This window comes from Manis pentadactyla, chromosome 16, assembly GCF_030020395.1.
Source record: "Manis pentadactyla isolate mManPen7 chromosome 16, mManPen7.hap1, whole genome shotgun sequence".
NCBI classification, from domain to species: Eukaryota; Metazoa; Chordata; class Mammalia; order Pholidota; family Manidae; genus Manis; species Manis pentadactyla.
The window spans coordinates 37,483,171-37,505,570 of record NC_080034.1 but is presented as its reverse complement, the minus strand read 5'-3'; the positions used below and the strand labels follow the sequence as shown (position 1 = coordinate 37,505,570).

Genomic DNA, 22,400 nt, shown 5'->3' with positions numbered 1-22,400 from the left:
GGTGTTCAAGACCTCTATAGAGCAATTACATTTTACTTATATTAACTGAGGACCTAAACTAATTGAATGATAATGTATTCATGGGTTAGAATACTCAATATTTAAAGATCTCAGTTCTCTCAAAATAGATTTATAGTTTCATTACAATATCAATGTGAATCTCAACAGAATTTTTTAATGGAACATTATAAGCAGATTGTAAAATGCATGTATAAGTGCAAAAAACTAACAGTCAAATTCTTTTGAACAAGAACAACATGGAAAGACTTGCTCCTCCAGCCATCAAGACTTAATATAAAGCTATATTGTTTAAGGTAATGTCCATCAAAAGTAGAAGGAATAAATAAATATGCATATATTGGAATACACAAAAGATGGGCAGTCTCAAGCAACTCACCACAATATGGAGGACCCTTATACAGGCTTACCTCAGAGATTCTGTGTTTTCTGTTCCAGACCACCACAATAAAGCAAGTATCACAATAAAGCTAGTCAAATGAATTTCTTTGTTTTCCAGAGCATATAAAAGTCACATTTACCCACTATTAAGAGTCTATTAAGTGTGCAATAGCATTATGCCTTTAAAAATGTACATAGCTTAATTTTAAAATGCTTTATTCCTAAAAAAGGCATTAGCTTTTTTGGCACCTGAGCTTTCAGCTAGTTGTAATCTTTTTGCTGGTGTAATCCTTTTGCTGGTGGAGGGTCTTGCCTCAGTGTTGATGGCTGCTGACTGATCAGGGTGGTGGGTGCTAACAGTTGGGGTGGTTGTGGCAATTTCTTAATATGGGACAACAATGAAGTTTGCCACCCATTTGATTCTTCCTTTCATGAATGATTTCTCTGAACAAGAGATGCTGTTTGATAGCATTTTATCCACAGTAAAAACCTTCAAAATCAGTCAATCCTCTCAAACTCTGCTGTCACTTTATCAACTATGTGTATGGAATATCTAAATCCTTTATTGTTATTTCAACCATCTTCACAGCATCTTTACCAAAGGGAGATTCCATCTCAAGAAACCACTTTCTTTGATCATCCATAAGCAGCAGCTAACTCGACATCCGTTCTAGTTTGATGAGATGCAGCAGTTCAATCACATCCTCAGGCCCCACTTCTAATTCTAGTTCTGTTGCTATTTCCACCACATCTGCACTTACTTCCTCCACTGAAGTATCGAGCCCCTCAAAGTCAGCCATGACGGTTGGAATCAACTTCCAAACTTGTTAATATTGGTATTTTGACCTCTTCCCATGAATCATTGAAGTTCTTAAAGAATCTCGAATGATGAATCCTTTCCGGAGGATTTTCAATTCACTTTTCCCAGATCCATCAATGGAATCACTATCTATGGCAGCTATAACTTTATGAATGTATTTCTTAAATAAGACTTGAAAGTAGTTACTCTTAGATCTATGGTCTGCACAATGAATGTTGTATTAGCAGGCATGAAAACATTAATTTTGTTGTCCATCTCCATCAGAGCTCTTGGGTGACCAGGTGCATTGTTAATGAGTAGTAACATATTGAAAGGAATTTTTTTTCTGAGCAGTAAGTTTCACCAATGGGCTTAAAATATTCAGTAAGCCATTTTATAAACAGATGTGCTATCATCTAGGCAGAGTAGATTTCACATAATTCTTGGGATTTTCAGAAAGGTCAATGAGCAATGGCTTCAATTTAGTCACCACCTGCATTAGCCCTTAACAAAAGAGTCAGACTGTCTTTTGAAACTTTGAAAACAGGCATTGACTCTGCTTCTCTCCTCTCCTCCTAGATGACATCTTCCTCCAATATAAAGCTGTTTTGTCTACGTTGAAAATCTGTTATTTAGTGTAGCCACCTTCATTAGTTATCTTAGCTAGATCTTCTAGATGACTTGCTACAGCTTCTACATCATCACCTGCCGCTTTACCTTCCACCTTGATGTTATAGAAACAGCTTCTTTCCTTAAACCCCACGAACCAACTTCTGCAAGCTTTCAACCTTTCTTCTGCAGCTTCCTCACCTCTCTCAGCCTTTATAGAATTCACGAGAGTGAGGGTCTTGCTCTGGATTAGGCTTTGGCTTAAGGGAATGTTGCAGCTGGTTTGATCTTCCATCCAGACCACTCACACTTACTCCATTACAGCAATAAGGCTGCTTTGTTTTCTTTTCATTTGTATGTTCACTGGAGTAGCAGTTTTAATTTACTTCCAGAACTTTTCCTTTGCACTCACAGCTTGCCCAACTGTTTGACACAGGAGCTTTTGGCCTATCTTGGCTTTTGAAATGCCTTACTCACTAAGCATAATCATTTCTAGCTTTTGGTTTAAAGTGTGCAACTCTTCCTTTTCGCTCAAACACTTGGAGGCCATTGTTGGGTTATTAATTGGCCTAATTTCAATATTGTTGGGTTTGAGGAACGGAGAGGCCTAAAGAGAGGGAGAGAGATAAGGGAATAGCCATTTGGTCAGGCTGTCAGAACACAGACAACATTTATCAATTAAGTTCACCATCTTATATGGATATGGTTTGTGACACCCCAGAACAATTACAATAGTAACATCAGAGATCACTGATCACAGAGCACCACAGCAAACATAATAATAATGGGAAATGTTTGAAATATTTCAAGAATTACCAAAATGTGACACAGAGACACAAAGTAAGCAAATGCTGTTGGGAAAATGGTGTCAATAGACCGCCTCAGTGCCAGGACACCACAGTCCTTTAATTTGTGAAAAATGCAATATCTATGAAGTGCAATAAAGCACAGTGAAACAAAGTATGCCTGTATATGTAACATTTAGCAAAAGGAGCAGAAATAAAAATTTAGCATACAGTTTAATGCCATTAATACAAAGTTCAAAAGTGGTATCTATATTGCTAGAGATACGTACACTAGTGGTAAAACTATAAAGAAAAGCAAAAACAAGACAAAATAATAAATTCCTTTGTGGGAAGAGATGTAGTTGTGATCAGAGACCTAGTGGTGTTAACACAGTATTTATTTTATAAATATTTATTAAGCTTAATGTCTATTTTAATGTACTTCATGTATGCTGTATTTTACAATAAAAGTAGGGATTACTAAATTATCAAAACTATTACTAAGGTAATTACTATAAAAAGTAATTGAAACAGTATGGTATCACAGAGATAGACAATTAGGCCAATAAATGAGTCACCCATATATAAGTTGCATGGCTTATATGAGAGTTTTTAACAAATAATGTCAAATAATTGGACACTTACATGAAAAAAACAATTTTTAGACCACTACCTCACACCATACACAAAAATCTGTTCTTGGTAAAGGCCTAAATGTGAAAGGTAAAACAATAAAGATTTTTTTGGAGTAATATAGAAGAATATCTTCATGATCTTGAGGTAGAAAATGATTTCCCAAACGAGACCAAAAAGCACCAGCCTAAAAGGAAAAGACTGAGAAACTGAATTAAGTAAAAGTTAAGAACTTCAGTTTATTCAAAGACACCATAAAATGACTCAAATCTATAATTTATATTATGCATGCATGTGCCCACAAATCTTGAAGGAAACAATTCACTAAGATTGATCAACAATATCAGTTATCAATAAAGTAAAAACTGAAGTGAGTTACACACTAACACATACACACTAAAATAAAAAATCTGACAGTATCATTTGCTAATGCAGTTGTGGATAATGGGAACAGTCATACAGTGTTTGTGGGAGTGTAAATTGTACAGCCACTTGGAAAACAGTTTGGCATTTTCTGGTAAATTCCCAGCAGCTATGTTTTGGGGGATATAATCTTGAGGAATTTATACATCCATATACCAGGAGACATGTAAAAGAATACTCAGAGCAGTATTGCTCATAGTAGCTACAATCTGGAAATAAAGACAGGAGACCATGCAAGCCTGGAGACAAAGAGAACAGGGAGCTAGACGCCTTGGGTCCTGAGGCCTTTTTAGTGCCAGTTTCAGTTTCTGATGAGGCCCAAAAGCTGTTTGTACTCTTAATAAATTTCCTACTTTGCTTATGCTACTTTGAGCAGGTTTTCTGTTCCTTGCAATCAGTGGGAGCCTTGTTTAGGAAAAAAATGTGGAAGGAGAACAAGACTTAAAAGACATGTCAGCCAATGTGAGGGCCTTATCTGAGTCCTGACCTAAACACAAAAGACTGTAAAAGAAAGTATAACATATGATAGCAAATAATTTTTTTAAAGATCGCACCCAAACCACCATACCTGCGGCTCAATGTTTCTCATGAGGTTTTAGTCAAGCTGTCAGTCATCTCAAGGCTGTGCTGAGGTTGGGGGATCAGCTTCTGGGCTCATGACTCCTGTGATTGCTGGCAGGCCTGCGCTGCTCACCATGTAAACCTCTCCATGCTTGCAACGTGGCAGCTGGCAGGACCAAATACATATACGGGGCCCAGTGTAAAATGATAATGCAGAGCCCCTAGTTCAAAAATTATTCAGAATTTCAAGATTGTCAGAAAAGGGCACTAGTGTGGAGCCTTCTGAGCCCAGAACTCTGTAGGATTGTGTAGGTCACAAACCCTTGGTAGCTGATGACCAGAGTGAAAGACATAGAGAAGCCCAAGAACAATCAAGACAGGAGCCATAGTCTTCTTGCAACCTACTCCCAAAAGTGACATCCTATTATTTTTGTTGTTGTCTATTTATTAAAAGCAAGTTACTATATTCATCCCACACTTATAAGGTAGGGATCACACAAGAGCACAAATACCAATCAGTGACTACAGATCATCTTAGAAGCCCTATACCACAACAACCATTTATAAAATGAGCAGGGAAATTTGAATATTGACCGCATCTTTTTTTTAAATTAAGGCATCATTGATATACAATTTTACGCAGGTTTCACATGAGCAACATTGTGGTTTCAGCATTCACCCGTATTATCAAGTCCCCCCAACAACCCCATTGTAATCACTGTTCATCAGCATAGTAAGATGCTATAAAACATTGACCAGATCTTTGATAATGTTGTAGAACCATTATTAATTTCTTAGATATGATGATGATATTGTAGTTAAATTTAAAGAAGGTCTTCTTTTAAAGACATGTACTGAAATATGTACAGATGAAGTGCTTCAATGTCAGATTTGTTTCAAAATAATATGGAATGGAAGAGGAGTGGGGACATAGATGAAACAAGACTGGGACATCGTTGAAGTTGGTGATGGGTACATGAGAGTTCATTATACTCCGTGTTTGCGTATGTTTGAACTTTTCCATAAAAAAGAGCCTTGCTTGTCTAAGACAATAAATTGACTCACTGGACTCTTAAGTGAATTCAGATGAGCACACTGGTATAAGTTGAAGAGAGGCCTCAGGGCAGGAGCTGTGGGCTTGAGACACAAAAGGATGGTACCGTGCATCTTAATCTATTTGCTTCAAAACTTCCAAATTCTCATGGTGCTCCTTAGAAAAAAAGTAAGTATTGAAGAAGATGCTGAAGGAAGAGACTGGAGTGACTGGCATGTGGAGGACAGAGAGCACATACCAACTTGGAGTCAAGTCAGTCGGTGTGATTCTTGCCTTGCTCTCCAGATTTATCTCCAGGCCTGGAGGATTCCCAGGGCCTTTGTGTACTAGACTGGGGTTGGAGTGGGGCTGCTTCTGTGCTGTTGGGATTGGAGGTCTCTTTGCTGTGGTATTTGCTTTCCATGATTAGCATGAGGACTTTGAAATGAAAGGCGGGTAAGCCTGTGATTTAGAATTAAGGTGTGAAAGCATGTGGAAGAGAAGCTAGGTATTAAAGGAGAAAATAAATAAAACATACTAATTAATGGCTGTATGCCAAGGGATACTATTACCACACTCAGGCAGGTGTAGACATGGATCATTTTTATTTTAAGTATTCTTTATAGTTTTTATTTAAGGTGACTTTTAAAAGCCAGCCTAACTTTTCTTACTTAAATTATTTTGCTTTTCAGTCCTGATGTATAGTTTGCTGGCAAGGCAACTGATTCCTCCTCTCAGTGTCTCTTATGCAGCCTTCTGTTCTTCAGTAATTTATGTAATTTTTGGATCATGCCATCAAATGTCCATTGGTGAGTTCAGCATTGGAACCACAGGAGGTGGATGAAGTCTCCACCTCAATCATTTGCTTATTGCTAAGGAACCCAAATTAAAGCTCTGTTCCAAGGTAGAAAGAATGGAGGCAGAAGACAGACATTCTATGCATAGGGGTAGTGTGCAGATTTTATAAATCGAACACTTCAAGTTGTGTTATTATGAATGTCACCACCAGAAAAACAGGACAGCAAGCTGTTTCCCAAAGAAATTAAAGGACAGAGGTACTTCCCTTGGTGAAATTACTATACATTGGAATCTGACTGCCCTCAAGCCAGAAAATGGAGAAACAAATTTGTCATCATTCAGCCAGACCCATAATAACTAAACTCTATAGGGCTGATTTATAATAATCATGTCAGTTTAGTAATTTACAATAAGAAAATACTGTCCTAGTAATCAAAGCACTCCACAGGATAAACACTTTCCTTCCCTGAGTCTAAAGTCCGTCTCCTAATTTATAATTAGAAATGACTATTACGATGACCAAACTAGTTAAAGTTCACATAATCTGCACACTTATTTCACCCAGGTATACCTGCTTAGAAATCAAACCAAAAGATGCCCTCGGTGTTGGAAAGGACTGCCAACATTCACTCAGTGAAGTGCCTTCTGTGCTTCCCTACTGGACAACTGACCATACAACGAACATTGACCATTTAGTCTGACACACTCTTTCTCCAGATACATGTTTGTATTTAGTCCAGTTACTATCCCATTCTTCTAGATATGGAGTGCTACTCCGCCTTTTTAACGACAGTTATCACATATCTTTACTATTATGTGTTGATTTTATGTTTGGATATTGAGAGATCAATTTTGTCCCCATATTTCCAAGTTCCCAGGCCACATCACAATCATTTCCAAATACTGATAATAAGGACTATTAGAGGTTTGTTTCTGTTAAGTAGTTTAATGGTAAGATTTGCCTTTGCTTCTGTATGTGAGTATGTTGAAATGAGGAAGGACTAAATGAATTTATTTGAAACAGATTTAACTCAGTGTCATTTTGCACCTCATACATCCTTTATAAGTCTTAGCTATTATTTTCCTTATTATTATTTATTAGCTTTGTTTTCTCATCCTTCCACCACCATCTCCTTTTCACCATCTCTAAGAGCAGGCACAGTGGCTGAACCCTACTGATCCACATTTCCAGTCAATTTCTCTTTGAATCTCAGTCCACGTTCTCATAATACAAAGAGGTTAATACCTGGACCACCAAGATCTAAAGTCTATGAGGAGTTCACAGTATGTAGAGCCAGAGTCCTTTCCCTACTCTTTCTTACATCTCAGTGACCACATTCAAATAAGAAAAGTTCTTCAGATCAGGGACAAAATGTCAGACTCTGCCTTGCTTTTGTCAATATCTGTTAGTTCACCTGGAGTTAAAACCTCACCTTCTGCCTAAACATCTTCTTTCACAGGTTCCTTCTTCCTTGTGAGTGCTCTGATGATCAGTGTCCTGAGGTTGCACCCATTCAACGGTGGCCGCCTGGTACTGGGAACGTTCACCAAGGATGATTTTTCTAGCCCCTTCTTCTCTGAGGCCTATAACAAATCCTTGAGCGTGGTGGCATCCACAACTTTCCTGACAGGAATTATTCAGGTAGGATCTGACTCTCCGAACCCCTGAAGAAGAAATCAGTGTATTTGCTGACCACAGTGGAGTAAAACTAAAACTTAGTAATATTATAACAGTTAACATCTCCTGATATTTGGATACTAAACAATATTCTTATAAATAATCTATAAGTCAAAAAGGAAGTCTCAAAGGAACTTAAAAAAAAATACACTGGAGTAAGTGAAAATAAAACATACCAGTTCGTGGGACACAGTTAACGCAGTGCTGAGAGGGAAATTTATAGCACTAAAATATATAGTAGAAGAAACAAAAAGTCTCAGTCATTTAAGTTCCCCCCTCAAGAGCTAGGAAATAATGAAGAGAAAAAAATGAATGAAATTGAAAACAGGAAAGTTTACATGCTGATGATTCCTTTTGTGTAAAATTCTTGAAGCGTCAAAGTTACAGAAATGGAGAAGAGATTAGTTGTTGCCATGGGTTAAGGGTAGGGATTTAGGTAGGGGGAAGGGGTTGGGGGTGGTGATGGGAGGTGAGAGGCAAGTGAAGGTGCTATAAAAGGACAGCAGGAGGGATCTTTGTGGTGATGGGATTATTTTGTATTTTGGCTGTGTGGATGTCAGTATCCTGTGTGGATGTCAGTGTTATTGTACTATTTGCAAGATGTTACAATTGGGAACAACTGGGTAAAGAAGTAACAGATCTCTGTGTATTGTTTCTTACAGTTGCATATTAATCCACAATAATCTAAAATAAAAAATTAAATTAAAAAAAAAGAAATCTTAACTCGTTAATATCTAACATTGATTGCTATGTGTTAGTCCCTGTTCAAAGCACTCGTATTATCTTATTTGATCCTCACAGCAATCTCCAGTATGAGGGTAGGTATTACCATGTTCCTTATTTTAAGGAAACAAAGATATAAAGAGATCAAGTGAATTGCCCAAAGTCACAGAGCCCCAAGATCCCAAACTGGGAGTCAGGCTCAGGGTTGTCTACCTCCAGAATCTGTGCTCTAGATAATCTTAAAGTGCAAATTAATATTAATAGAAGTGAGGAGTTCAGTGTCAAAATAATATAAAGGAATGTACCTTTCATTCTTTGAAGTTGTCTGTGAAGGAAACTACCATTTATTGAGCGGTGCTTTCATTCATTGAACATTTAGTTCTTGCTTTCTGTAAGAATGGCAGATAATTTTTCATGTCACAGGCCAATTCTGATTGGTTGACAGTGGCTGCCTAGAAAATTATGTTAACTCTGATGCCACCTCACAACTGGATAAGAAAGAGTTCTGCAGTTAATTATACATATTTGCCATTTCAAGGTAGAAGGAAGGGATGGCTTGAAGAATGAGCAATATATATTTGCATCTGTTATTCATTTCAGATTTGAGTGTTTTTCAAAAGTGTTTTCCATGTGTTATGTAATATAATCCATACAAAATACTGTGTGTTGAGTATTAGTCACATTTTATGGATGAAGAAACGAGGCTCAGGAAGTTTAGTTAACTTATCCTAACTCACACAGCCAGTGAGCAGCAGAGCCAGGATTGAGGCCACATTCTCCATCCCCAGGAATCATGCTCTTAACAGCACACTTCCTGAAGAAGGTTAGTTTTCTTTTTTTTTTTTAATTTTATTTTGGTATCATTAATCTACAATTACATGAAGGACATTATATTTACTAGGCTCCCCCCTTCACCAAGTCCCCCCCACATACCCGTTCACAGTCACTGTCCATCAACATAGTAAGATGCTATAAAATCACTACTTGTCTTTTCTGTGTTGCAAAGCCCTCCCCCCCACTATACATGTTAATCGTAATGCCCCCTTTCTTTTTTCCTGCCCTTATACCTCCCTTCCCACCCATCCTCCCCAGTCCCTTTCTCTTTGGTAACTGTTAGTCCATTCTTGGATTCTGTGCTTCTGCTGCTGTTTTGTTCCTTCAGTTTTCTTTTGTTCTTATACTCCACATATGAGTGAAATCATTTGGTACTTGTCTTTCTCCGCCTGGCTTATTTCACTGACCATAGTACCCTCTAGCTCTATCCATGTTGTTGCAAATGGTAGGATCTGTTTTTTTCTTATAGCTGAATAATATTCCATTGTGTATATGTATGACGTCTTCTTTATCCATTCATCGACTGATGGACATTTAGGTTGCTTCCATACCTTGGCTATTGTAAATAGTGCAGCAATAAACATAGGGGTGCATCTGTAGAAGGGGAGTTTTCTTGAGCTCTTGAAAGAGATGATGGACATGGATTGGTAGAGATCACAAAAGAGGGGTTCATATTTAAGTACAGAAGTGGAAATCAGCCAATCACCCAAAAGACAGGAAGCCAACTGGCCTGACTTGAGTAGGGGAGTGTGCTGGGCAGTAAGGCAGGAGATTAAGGGAGACACAGTGACAGGCTAACAGAAAGCTTTGAAACAAAAAAAATTTTTAAGCTGAAAGATTTTTTTCTTCCAAGTTTGTTTTCTGAGAGCATCTGGTAAATCAGAAGATGAAGTGGTGACACTAGAAGGCTTTCAGAGCTTTGTTTTTCTTTTCTCATGTTCCTCAGAAAACAAGCTGTGCCAGTTTTCTTAACCTACCATCTTAAAGGGGTTTGGGGCTCACCCTCTCTCTGTCAATTTCTAATTATGTTTCTTATTATAAAAGGTGGACCTGAATATTGCAAAAATCTCGAATAGTAGAAAATACAGTATTGCCCCCAATCTTTAAACTGTTCCTCAAAGGTAACATATGTTAATAGTTTGGTGTCCATTATTTTTATTCCTTGTGCATGTATATTTATATATTTATTCATTTGTTATATAACATTTAAAATATATTGCATGATATATATACTTATACATGTAAAATAGTTTTACATATATTTATAGATATATACTCCACATATATTATATATGTGTGTATATATGTGTATATATGTAATCCTGAAAACAGAAATTCAGTTTAATCATTCTTGGTAAGGATAAGAGTCAAAGACCAAGAAGTTCGAGCTGGAATCCAGGTTTTTAAAATCGTCTTTCCCTTTGTAAAAAGCTGCATTCCTCAGAGAATGTTAACATCTCCAGAAAAGGACTATCAAAGCTTCTAATGGAAGGTTTTCAAAATGGCTTTTTCCGATCATTTTGTCACTGTCTACCCCATGTCAACCAGGCCAGCAGATTCTAGGGCAAGAACCTAAGCTCACATGCTCTGATGAAAGAAATGAGTGTGGTCTGGTGCTTGTCGGCAGCCACTGAGGCACCACCAAGTACCCACCTTACCAGTTTCAGCTGATTAGGGAAAGGGAGACAGAAGAGTTCATCGAAGGGGCCTCAGCTAACTTTTTTGTTGGGAACCTCCCCCGGGAGCACCTAATTGGCGCCAGTGCTGGTCTGATGACATTCTGCCTCATTCGGTTTTCTTTTCCATCTGAACCCCCTGCAGCTATCAGTGGGCATGCTAGGTTTCGGCTTCATTGCCACTTACCTCCCAGAGGCTGCCATCAGCGCTTACCTGGCGGCCACGGCGCTGCACATTGTGCTGTCCCGGCTGACCTGCATCTTCGGCATTATGATTAGTTTCCACGCTGGTCCCATCTCCTTCTTCTATGTGAGTAATTTCTACCCTCACCCTGAGTGATTGAAGGAAGGGACAAATGGCCCTCCCCTTGCCTCCAAAAAGAAGTGGACCCCAAGCAGAGAGACTCCTACATCCTTGCTGTGGTAATCATAGGTCTGTATATTGAGATAATAGTGCCCCCAGTGGAATTAGCCTGGCTCCCGGAGGCAGTGTTTGCAAAAGAAGCTGACATGGAGAAACACTGACCCACAGAAGACTTTGTATAGGCAAAAAAATAACTCCTAGGTTTTAAGATGGTAAGATGTCATGGTTTATATGTTGCCCCAGTATAACCTATCCTAGACTAACTAATCCAGGTCTATGCTGTTCATGATTGACAGAGTATGGGAACTGCTTTGGAAATTGAGATCAAGCTCTGTCTCACAAGAGTTGTCTAGTTCTTTAAGAGGTGTAAATTCTTTCTTCCTTGAAGTGGTTGAAAAGCTATTAATTCATAAAGGCCAAAAGCTGAAAGGCTGCTTTTATAAAAGACTTTATAAAACACTGTACACAAATGATAGTGCCCTAAAGCCCAGGGCACAACCCGCATTTGGGGTTCAGAGTGGGGTCTGGAGCAACTTCTCATGGACCCCAGCCAGCCTAGCTCTGGCACGTCAGGAAGCTGAGGCTTGGAATCACCAGCAGATGGCATCTGTGCCACAGACATCAGCTCGCCCAGCGCATGCTCTCGAGCGCCCGCGCGCTCTCTCCCCAATTCCAGCTTCACTGGGGTATCATTGACATAGAAATTTGTAAAATATTCAAAGTGTACACCATGGTCCTTCGGCACACACACACATTGTGAAAGGATTCCCCCACCTAGTTAATTAAAACAAAACATCGGATCACCTCACTTTTGGGGGGGTGGGGGGGGAAGGAATGAGAACATTTAAGTTCTACTCTCTAAACAAATTTCAACTATACAATACAATTTACCAACTACAGTCCCCATGTTTTGCATTAGCTTCTCAGACTTAATCATCTTATAGCTGAAAGTTTGTGCCTCGTACCAACCTCTCCTCTTCCTCCCTCCCCCGAGCCCTTGACGACCACTTTTCAACTCCGTTTCTTTGAATGTGACTGTTTTTTGTTTTGTTTTGTTTTGTTTCAGATTCCACATATAGGTGATACATGCAGTATTTTTGTTCCTCTATGTAGCTAATTTCGCCGAGCATAATGCTTTCAGGGTCCAACCATGTTGTCACAAATCATCCCTCTTAAGAGGCATGGGGGGCAGGGATCATAGTGATGTCCCTTCAAAAAACCTCAAAGGTCATGAACATGAACTGGAGCTACTAGGAAAGGAGGGGACTATAGAGGATGCTGTGGATTGACTTTGGCTGACAAATTGGTTTGTGAGCCACAGTTAAGATTCCTTTGGGGAATGCTATAAAATAATTAGGATGCACCATGAGTGCAGTGGGGGAGGAAACTGATGTCTAGCAATAAAAGTAGGTGTAGATGGAGACTTAGAATTCTTGCAGTTCAGGCATTAAACTTTTTGTGTGACCTAATATATGCTCAAAGGTTATTGAAATACTCAACACATTTCTTATACACATGTCAACTTAAGTGGTTGCCACTTTGTACCGCATAGCAGGGATTAGAGATGTAGCTTAGAACTGGAAAAAGACCTCCATGTTTCCCCTGGCAAAATGGAAGAAGGAGGGTGAGAAGCTATGGTCTAGGGTATAAAAAGCTTCTCACAACACCCACCAAGAAACTACTGTTTAAATATGCTGCAGGAAGCTGCACACTCACCAATCTGTCCTTCAGATAGTCGTCCCAAATATTTTTTAATACCTTTTTATAATTTTGGTATCATTAATATACAATTACATGAGCAACATTGTAGTTACTAGATTCTGTCATCTCAAATATTAAGGGAAAATTTCAAGGGCATTTCTGGGGTGTAGGTAGAATATACTGATTCTTGAAATAATTCAAGAGTCCCATGACAATAAGAAATTATACATGCTACATGTTCATAATTAAATATGTGTATGTATTCATATATTTAAGCTATATAGCAAACACCAGAAAAGTGTCAAGAGTAATTATCTTTGGGTGATTTATTTCTGCTTTTTAATTTTTATTATTTCCTCTATGCTCCTTTATGAGCAAGTATGACCTTTATACTGGAAAAAAAAAAGAGTTACTTGGCCACTTGCCACACTTCTTGTCCCTTAACTATACAAAGATCAAACTCTTCACCGACTCAAGCTGTGATCCAGATTCTTCCTTCCATTCTGATCTGTAGGCCTTCATCTGGTAGCACCATAGGTAAACCGACTGCCAGCCTGCACAGAGTCTGATTGAATTCTCAGAGCACATGCTGAGAAAAGACTCCTGTGTGGGCAGGGGGGTAGGGTAAAGCAACTATATAATGATTATTTTAATACCTGAGCATTAAGTTCTTTCGTCTCTGGTTGAATTTGCTTTGGTTTGAGGTCTTTCTAAGGTGTAACAGCTGCTAGGTTATCTATTTTCCCTCTAGTTGAAATGGAAGGGAGACTTGCCATTTTGGAAGCAAGTGAAAGGGGAAAGAAAAAAAAAAAGCAAGTAATTGCTTTGGTAAAGACTTTTTTGTTGTCTATCAAATGCTGCTCCATATTATTAAGGGTGAGTCAGTACTATGATTGTCATTATATCTCAACCATCCCCAAAAAGGTTTATTTATATTGGTACAGTCTACCTAGATGTAAAAACTTTTAAAACTGAGGCGTTGATGGAGCTATTACCTGAAAACATGTTTATATTTGGTCTAGATGTTAAAAGTTGGTAAGGAAAGAGAAGTCTAGGGCATCCATTAGTTCCTATTATATCAGAGACCAAGGCAGAAGTTGCTTTCATCCTGCTACAATGCTAAATAGACCTTAAAGAACCAAAAAGAATCAGGGAAGGAGGACTTCTGCCTTTCTTGCCCCACTCAGCTGTCCCTGCCTCTCTCCCCACCTTCATGCAGAGGGACTGCCACATGTTTCTTTCCCTGTCTTGCCAGAGCTTGTGAGCACCTCTGCTCCTGGAAGCAATACATAATATTTAATGATCATATGACTTTTTTTTGTTTAACCCCTACAGATTCTTGGCTTCACTGCATTTGCAAACAAGATAAACATAGCCACAGAAAACAGCAGGACGCTCATTGATATGATCCCTTATAGGTCAGTAACTCCACTTAAGACTACTTTTCCCTTTCTGTTACATTCTCTTAGCCTCTAGCCACACAGCCTGATTGACATTCTCTATTGGCAGTCTCTGGCCACAGCCAAATTTGGGTCATGGACTCAAATTCATTTTAGAACACAGAAGGTCAGGACAATGAAGGGCTAAGGCAACCCCTTGCTTCTTCTCTGGTCGGCCTCTGACTCTTTCCCCTAAGTTGAGCCAGTCCCCTTACTCAAGTAAACTCTGGGATGCACTGAACACCAGAGAGACTCATGCATTTTTTCATGCATTTTTATATTAGGGGCTTTCTCAACCTCCCTACCTATCTGATTAATTCTCAAGGATGGGACAAGAGTTGCCTCTGTTTTCCTAGCCTTTCTCCAGATGCTCACTGCTCAGGAAATGAGTGTTCCTTCTGCCTTCACCCACTAAGACTGAATCAGTGTCCCTGAGCAACATTATTTCATTACTCTGAGCAGAAACCTATCTTCATTGACTGGTATATGGAGTTTTTAAGAATTCGTGATTAATTTACATTATATTCCTACCAGTGACTAAGGGACATCAATCTTGTTTCTGTTAGGAAATTATAATTTCTTTAACCTTGATGAGATGAATCACTTTAGCTAAGAAAGGCAATATACTGCAGTTTCTTGACTCACAGGCAGGCTTTTGAAGAGCTTGTTCCTTTCCTGATGCTGTTGTTCAATAGGATATACTGGTCAGTGATACTGGTTAACCTGCAAATAACAAAACATAGCCTACTTTGATGCAGCCAGATTGAATCAGTCTCATATCCTACCAGTCTTCGTGAAATCTGAAGATGGCTAAATCCATTTGAAATTATGTTGGATTTAAAAAAAACCCTAGCACACTACCTTGGTACTAGGAAACAGTAAATAAGACTTGGTCTCTGCCCTCAGAAAAAAATAGCAAGAATAGCAATGAGATTGATGCTTTACATAATTACCTCATTTCATTTGTTCCTCACAAGTAGACATTATTTTCTTTTTATACCTGAGGAAATTAGGGCTTACCAAGTTTAAATTACTTATCCAATACCACAAGCTGATCACTGGCAGAGCTACTCTTTGAACCCATTTCTATTTAATTCTAAAATCTGTGATTATAACCACTCCATTATACTTAACTCAATATGCTTCTGTTGTTAATGACTTCAAAACCACAGCAAACTTTTGCTTCTATTTTATCATAAGGTTCAAGGGTATAGATAGACACGTGAGCATTTCAAGAATCTGATTTTAGGTATTGCTTTGAACTTCCTTTTTATTATGTATTTATACAAGGTTGCTAGGGACTGGGAAAATTGAACAACTTAAGTTTATTCCTTCCATTTCCAAATCTCCCTTTAACTTAAACTGCTAACAAAGCACCGAATGTTAACAGAGAACAACAGGAAGGAAAAGCAGTAGTTTGTGTTGTTATCATACTAAATATTTAAGGTTTACTAACATAGTTTTGGGCAATACATTTCATTTGTTGTATACTGTTTGAGACAGCCACATTCTTACCTACTTTCTTAAAAGGACAAAAAGGGGAAATTTAACAAAAAAAAACCCCAGCTGTATTCCTATCTAGCTTATTACCTTGGAAAACACCAAGGTGCTTGTAAGTTATAAATATGATATTAAATAGGGAATTAAAATAGACAAAGTTGGATGGTAAAGGAAAACATATTCAAAAATAGAAATTTAGATTCATTCACATAATAATGATGAGAAATTGGGAAGATAGAAGGATATAGCACTTAGAGATGCCAAAAGTGATGCTTCCTACTTTAAGGAAAATGAAACTGAAAATGCATAAACTAATAAGAACATCTAGTGAGATAAGGGATAAAAAAATACATCACACAAGTTACTTTAAAATAATTTTCCAAAGTGTATTTAATACATTGTTCATTTTTCTGAATTTGGATTTGACACAAAATTTCTGAAGTATATTGGTTACTGAGTTATCTATATCCTGATGAGATGATAAAAATAATCACAAGAAAAAAACATTTCAAATAGCAAACCATATCTAAAACATTCGTGTTTTTTTAACTTACAAAGTAGACCTAGAGATATGGAACGAAAGTATATTTGCACTTCCAAATTCAGTTTAAAGAATTATTCAACTATAAATCTGTGGAAAAACAACACTGTCTCCAAAATCATGAAGATTTCTTCTCCTATTTTTGTCTGTTAATATCATGATTGATCTTTGAATGTTAAACTAACATTGCATACTGGGATAAAATCTCAGTTGGTCATGATGTATTATCATATTATATATTGATTAGCTAAAATGATGTTATGAATTTTTGCATTTGTGTTAATGAAGGATATTAGCCTGAGATTTTTCTTTTCTTCTAATACCTATGTTTATTCTCTCATCTTTAATTTCTGAAAGAGTTTCTAGAGAACTAGAATTTTTTTGTTCGTAACTATTTGTTACAATTCATCAGTGATGATATTTAGGCTTGGAGTTTTCACTGTGGGAAAACTACAAATTCAATTTTTTAATAGACTATTTATTAAGTTAAAACTATTATTAAATTATACAATCATTACCTGTGATTCAGGTTGTCTATTTCTTCTTGAGACTACTTTGTTAGTTTGGGTGATTCAAGGACTTTTCCCATTTGATCTAAGTTGTCATATATATTGGCATAAAGTTATTTATAATATTCTCTTATTATCTTGTTTTAAAAACAGATTTACTAATATATAAATCACATACCATAAAAATCCACCATTTTAAAGTGTACAACTCAGTGGATTTTAGTATATTCTTAAAGGTGTGCAACCATCACTGCTTTCTAGTTTTAAAATATTTTATCACCTCAAAAAGAAGTCCTGTGCACATTAAAACTCCCAATAGCTCCTTTGCACAGCCCTTGCCTACCACTAATCCATTTTCAGTCTCTATGGATTTGCCTATTCTGGATATTTCATATAAATGGACTCATACAATATAGTCTTTTGACTCTGGCTTCTTTCACTTAGCTTATGTTTTCAAGATTTATCCATGTTGTACCATGAATAATTCCTATTTATGGCTGAATAATATTCCACTATATGGATCTATACTACATTTTGTTCATTTGTTCATCAGTTAATGGATCTTTCATTTATTTCCAACTTTTGTTTATTATAAATAGTGATACTATGAACAATCATGTGCAAGTATTTCTTTGAGCACCTATTTTCGTTTCTTTTTAGTATATACCTGAGAGTAGATGTGCTGAGTCATATGGTAATTCTATGTTTAAATTGTTGAGGAACTGCCAAACTATTTTCCATAGCAGCTGCACAATTTTACATTTTAAATTCCAGCAATGTACAAGGATTCCAATTTCTTCATGTTCTCACTAACACTTATTATTTTCTGTTATTATTATTATATTATTATTATTATTACCCTCCTAGTAAATCTGAAGTGGTAAATCACTCTGGCTTTGATCTTCATTTTCCTAATGGCTAATGATGTTGAGCAAACTGCTTTTCCTGATTGAATGGACTTGGTACACTGGTTGAAAATCAATTGAACATAAACGATTAGGTTCATTTCTGAACTTCCAAATCTATTCCATTGATTTATATGTTTATCTTTATGCAAGTCTTAATTACTATGGTTTTGTAGTAAGTTTTGAAATGGAGACGTGTCAGTCCTCCATTGTAACAATGTAACATTGTTTGTAACTCCACATTTTGTTTTCTACATAATTTAAGGGAGGAATGTATTTTTTAAATGATTACTTTGTTTTGGGGTTTACAATGTATAATGATGTAATTTTGTAACATCAATAACCAAAAGGAGTGGGAATAGAGATGTAAAGGAGCAAAGTTTTTATATGTAATTGAAATTAAACTGGCATAAACTCAAATTAGAGTGTTATAACTTTAGGATGGTCAATGTAATCCCTATGATAACCCCAAAGAAAATAACTATAGAATACACACAAAAAGAAATTAGGAACTTAAACATTTCATTTAAAAAAATCAACTAAACACAAAAGAAAACAGTGATACAGGAAATGAAGGACAAATAAACCTTTAGGACTTATAGAAAACACATAGTAAAATAACAGAAATAAGTTCCTCCTTATCAGTAATTACTTTAAATATACACAGATTAAACTCTTCAAAGGACAGAGATTGACAGAATAGACAAAAATACATGATCCAACTATATGCTGTTTCCAAGAGACACACTTTAGATCCCAAAACACAAATAGATTGAAAGTGAAAAGATGAGAGAAGATATTCCATGCAAATAGAAATCAAAAGGGAACAGGAGTGGGTATACCAGTATCAGACAAAATAGACTTTAAGTTTTAAAATAGACTTTAAGTTTTAAGTTTTAAATAGACTTTTAAGTTTTACAAGATGCAAAGAAGGACATTATATGTTATAAAAGGTCAAATACAAAAGAAGGTATGACAGTTATAAATATTCATTTACCTGATCACAGACCATCAAACTATATGAAATATAACTGACAGAATTGGATAAATAGACAGTTCTATAATAATAATTGGCAACTTTAATACCCCACTCTCACTAATGGATAGAACAACCAGGCAAAAGATAAGTAAGGAAATAGAGGACATAACCAACATGACAGACCAAATAGATATAATAGATATACAGAACACTCTACTCAACAACAACATATAACATATACATTTTCTCAAGGACAGGTAAGACATTTTCTAGAAAAGACCCCATGTTAGGCCACAAATTAAGTCCCAGTTGATTTTAAGAAGTAGATATCATACAAAGTATCTTCTCTGACCATGATGAGATGAAGTTAGAAATCAGTAACAGAAGTAAACATAAAAATTCACAAATTTTTGGAAATTAACATGCTCTTCAACCAATGGATCAAAGAAATCACAAGAGAAATTATAAAATATGTAGAGATGGATGAAAAAAAAAAACATACCAAAAAATGAGACACAGAAAAAGCAGTGCTAAGGGGGAAATTTATAGCCCTAAGCACTTCTTTTAAAAAACAAGAAATATCTCAAATCAACAACCTACTTTATAGTTTAAGGAACTAGAAAAAGAACAAACTGAACAAAAAGCTAGCAGAAGCAAGGAAATAAAGATTAGGGCAGAGATAAATGAAATAGAGAATAGAAAAATAGCAGAGAAAATCAATGAAATCAAAATTTAGTTTGTTGAAAAGATTAACAAAATTGACAAACCTTTAGACAGGTGGACTAAGACAAAAAGGGGATCAAATTGGAAAAAAGTGAGGGTATTACTAACAATTCTACAGAAATAAAAATGCTAATAAGAGAGCAGTATTATAACCTAGATGAAATGGAAGAATTTCTAGAAACAGAAAACCTACCAAGACTAAATAATGAAGAAACAGAAAACCTGAATAGATCTGTAACTAATATCATTAATCAAAAATCTTCTGACAAAGAGAATGCCTATACCTGATGGCGTCATAGGTGAATTCTACAAAGCATTTAAAGAACTAACACTGATCCTTCCCAAACTTTCCCCCAAAAAACTGAAAACACTTCCCAAATTATTTTATAAGGCCAGAATTACCCTGATACCAAAGCCAGACACACTACAAAAAAAAGATAACTTACAGATATTGATGAACACTGATGCAAAAATTCTCAAAAATAACTAGCAAACCAAATTCAACAGCCTATCAAAAAGATTATATGCCATGAACAAGTGGGATTTATTCTTAGAATGCAAGAATGCTTGAACACATGAAAATAGGTCAATGCAATATGCTACCAATGAAATGAAAGGAGAGAAAACATGATCATCTCAATGCATAAAAAACATTTCACAAAATTCAACACATTTTCATGATAAAAACTCAACAAACTTGGAATAGAAGAAAATTGCCTCAAGATAATAAAAGCCATATATGAAAAAAATCCACAGCAAACATCACACTCAATGGTGAAAGACAGAAAGTTTTCTCTGAGATCACAAACAAGTCAAGGATGCTCACTTTCTCCACATCTGTTCAGCATAGTACTGGAAGTTCTAACCAGAACAGTCAGGCATGAAAAAGAAATGAAAGTCATCCAAATTGGAAAGGAAAAAGTAAAGTTATCTGTTTGCAGATTGTATGATTTTATATATAGAAAATACTAAAGAGTCCCTACACACACACACACACACAAAAAAAAAAAAACCCTGTTGAGCTAATAAATGTACTTAGCAAAGAAGCACGATACAAAGTCAATGCATAAAAGCCTGTAGCTTTTCTTTCTTTTTTTTTTAGAGTGCTACATTTATTTATTTATTTATTTTTGAGAGGACATCTCTCATATTTATTGATCAGATGGTTAACAACAATAAAATTCTGTATAGGGGACTCAATGCACAATCATTAATCAACCCCAAGCTTAATTCTCAACAGTCTCCAATCTTCTGAAGCATAATGAACAAGTTCTTACATGGTGAACAAGTTCTTACATAGTGAATAAGTTCTTACATGGTGAACAGTGCAAGGGCAGTCATATTACAGAAACTTTCAGTTTTGATCTCACATCATGAACTATAAACAATCAGGTCAAATATGATTATTCGTTTGATTTTTATACTTGATTTATATGTGAATCCCACATTTCTCCCTTATTATTATTATTATTTTTAATAAAATGCTGAAGTGGTAGGTAGATGTAAGATAAAGGTAGAAAACATAGTTTAGTGCTGTAAGAGGGCAAATGTAGATGATCAGGTGTGTGCCTATAGACTAAGTATTAATCTGAGCTAGACAAGGGCAACAAAAAGCCTGTAGCTTTTCATACGCCAACAGTGAACAATCTGAAATGAAATTATGAAAACAATTCCATTTACAATAGCACCAAAAAGAATAAAATACTTAGGCATTAACCGAAGAGGTGAATGACTTGCACAATGAAAACTACAAAGCACTGATGAGAAAAGACATAAATAAACGGAAATATATGCTGTGTTAATGGATTGGAAGACTTAATATTATTCAGATGTAAATACTATCCAAAACAGTCTACAGATTCAATTCAATCCCTATCAAAATCTCAATGATGTCTTTTGCAGAAATAAAAAACAATCCTAAAATTCATATTGAATATCAAGGAATGTAGAATAGCCGAAGCATTCCTGAAAAACAAGAACAAAGTTGGAGACTCACAATCCCTAATTTCAAAACTTCCAACAAAGCTACAGTAATCAAAACAGTGTTGCATAAAGATGGACATGTAGACCAATGGAGCAGAATGGAGAGCCCAGAAATAAACCCTTGCATGTATGGTCAGACCATGATGCCATGAGGCACCTGGACAGCCACATACAAAAGAATGAAGCTGGACTCTTACCTAACACCATATGTAAAAATTAACTCAAAATGGATCAAAGACCTAAATGTAATACCTAAAGCCATAAAACTCTTAAGAGAAGACACAGAGCAAAAGCTTCACTGGATGTGGTGATGTGTTGTTAAATATGACACCAAAGGCACAGGCAACAAAAGAAAAAATAGACAAATTGGACTTTGTGAAAATTAAAAAATTGTTGTGGATCAAAAGACACCATCAACAGAGTAAAAAGGCAATCCGCAGAATAGGAGAGAATATTTGCAAATCATATATCTGATAAGGAATTAATATCCAGAATATATAGAGAATTCCTAAAACCTAACAACAAAAACAACCTGACTCGAATGGGGAAAGGACTTGAGTATACATTTTACCCAAGAAGATATACAAATGGCCAATAAACACATGATAGAATGCTCTAATCATTTGGGAAATACAAATCAAAACAATGAAATACCACATTACACCCATAAAGATGGCTACTATATTTTTTAAAAAGACAGAAAATAAAGTGTTGGGGATGATGTGGAGAAAATGTAATCCTTGTGCACTCTTAGTGGGAATGTAAAATGGTACAGTCACTGTGGAAAGCATTATGGTGGTTCCAC

At 36.3% G+C, this 22,400-nt stretch overlaps 1 protein-coding gene across 1 annotated transcript in view; it reads left to right on the top strand.

Moving 5' to 3' along the window:
• Positions 1–22,400, top strand: part of LOC118917210 (testis anion transporter 1-like) — a 77,184-nt gene that overhangs the window by 12,264 nt on the left and 42,520 nt on the right. Inside the window, 3 exon segments of the mRNA XM_057493771.1 lie at positions 5,935–6,051; positions 7,501–7,682; positions 14,352–14,434. Of these exon segments, the coding sequence (XP_057349754.1) occupies positions 5,935–6,051; positions 7,501–7,682; positions 14,352–14,434 (382 nt within the window).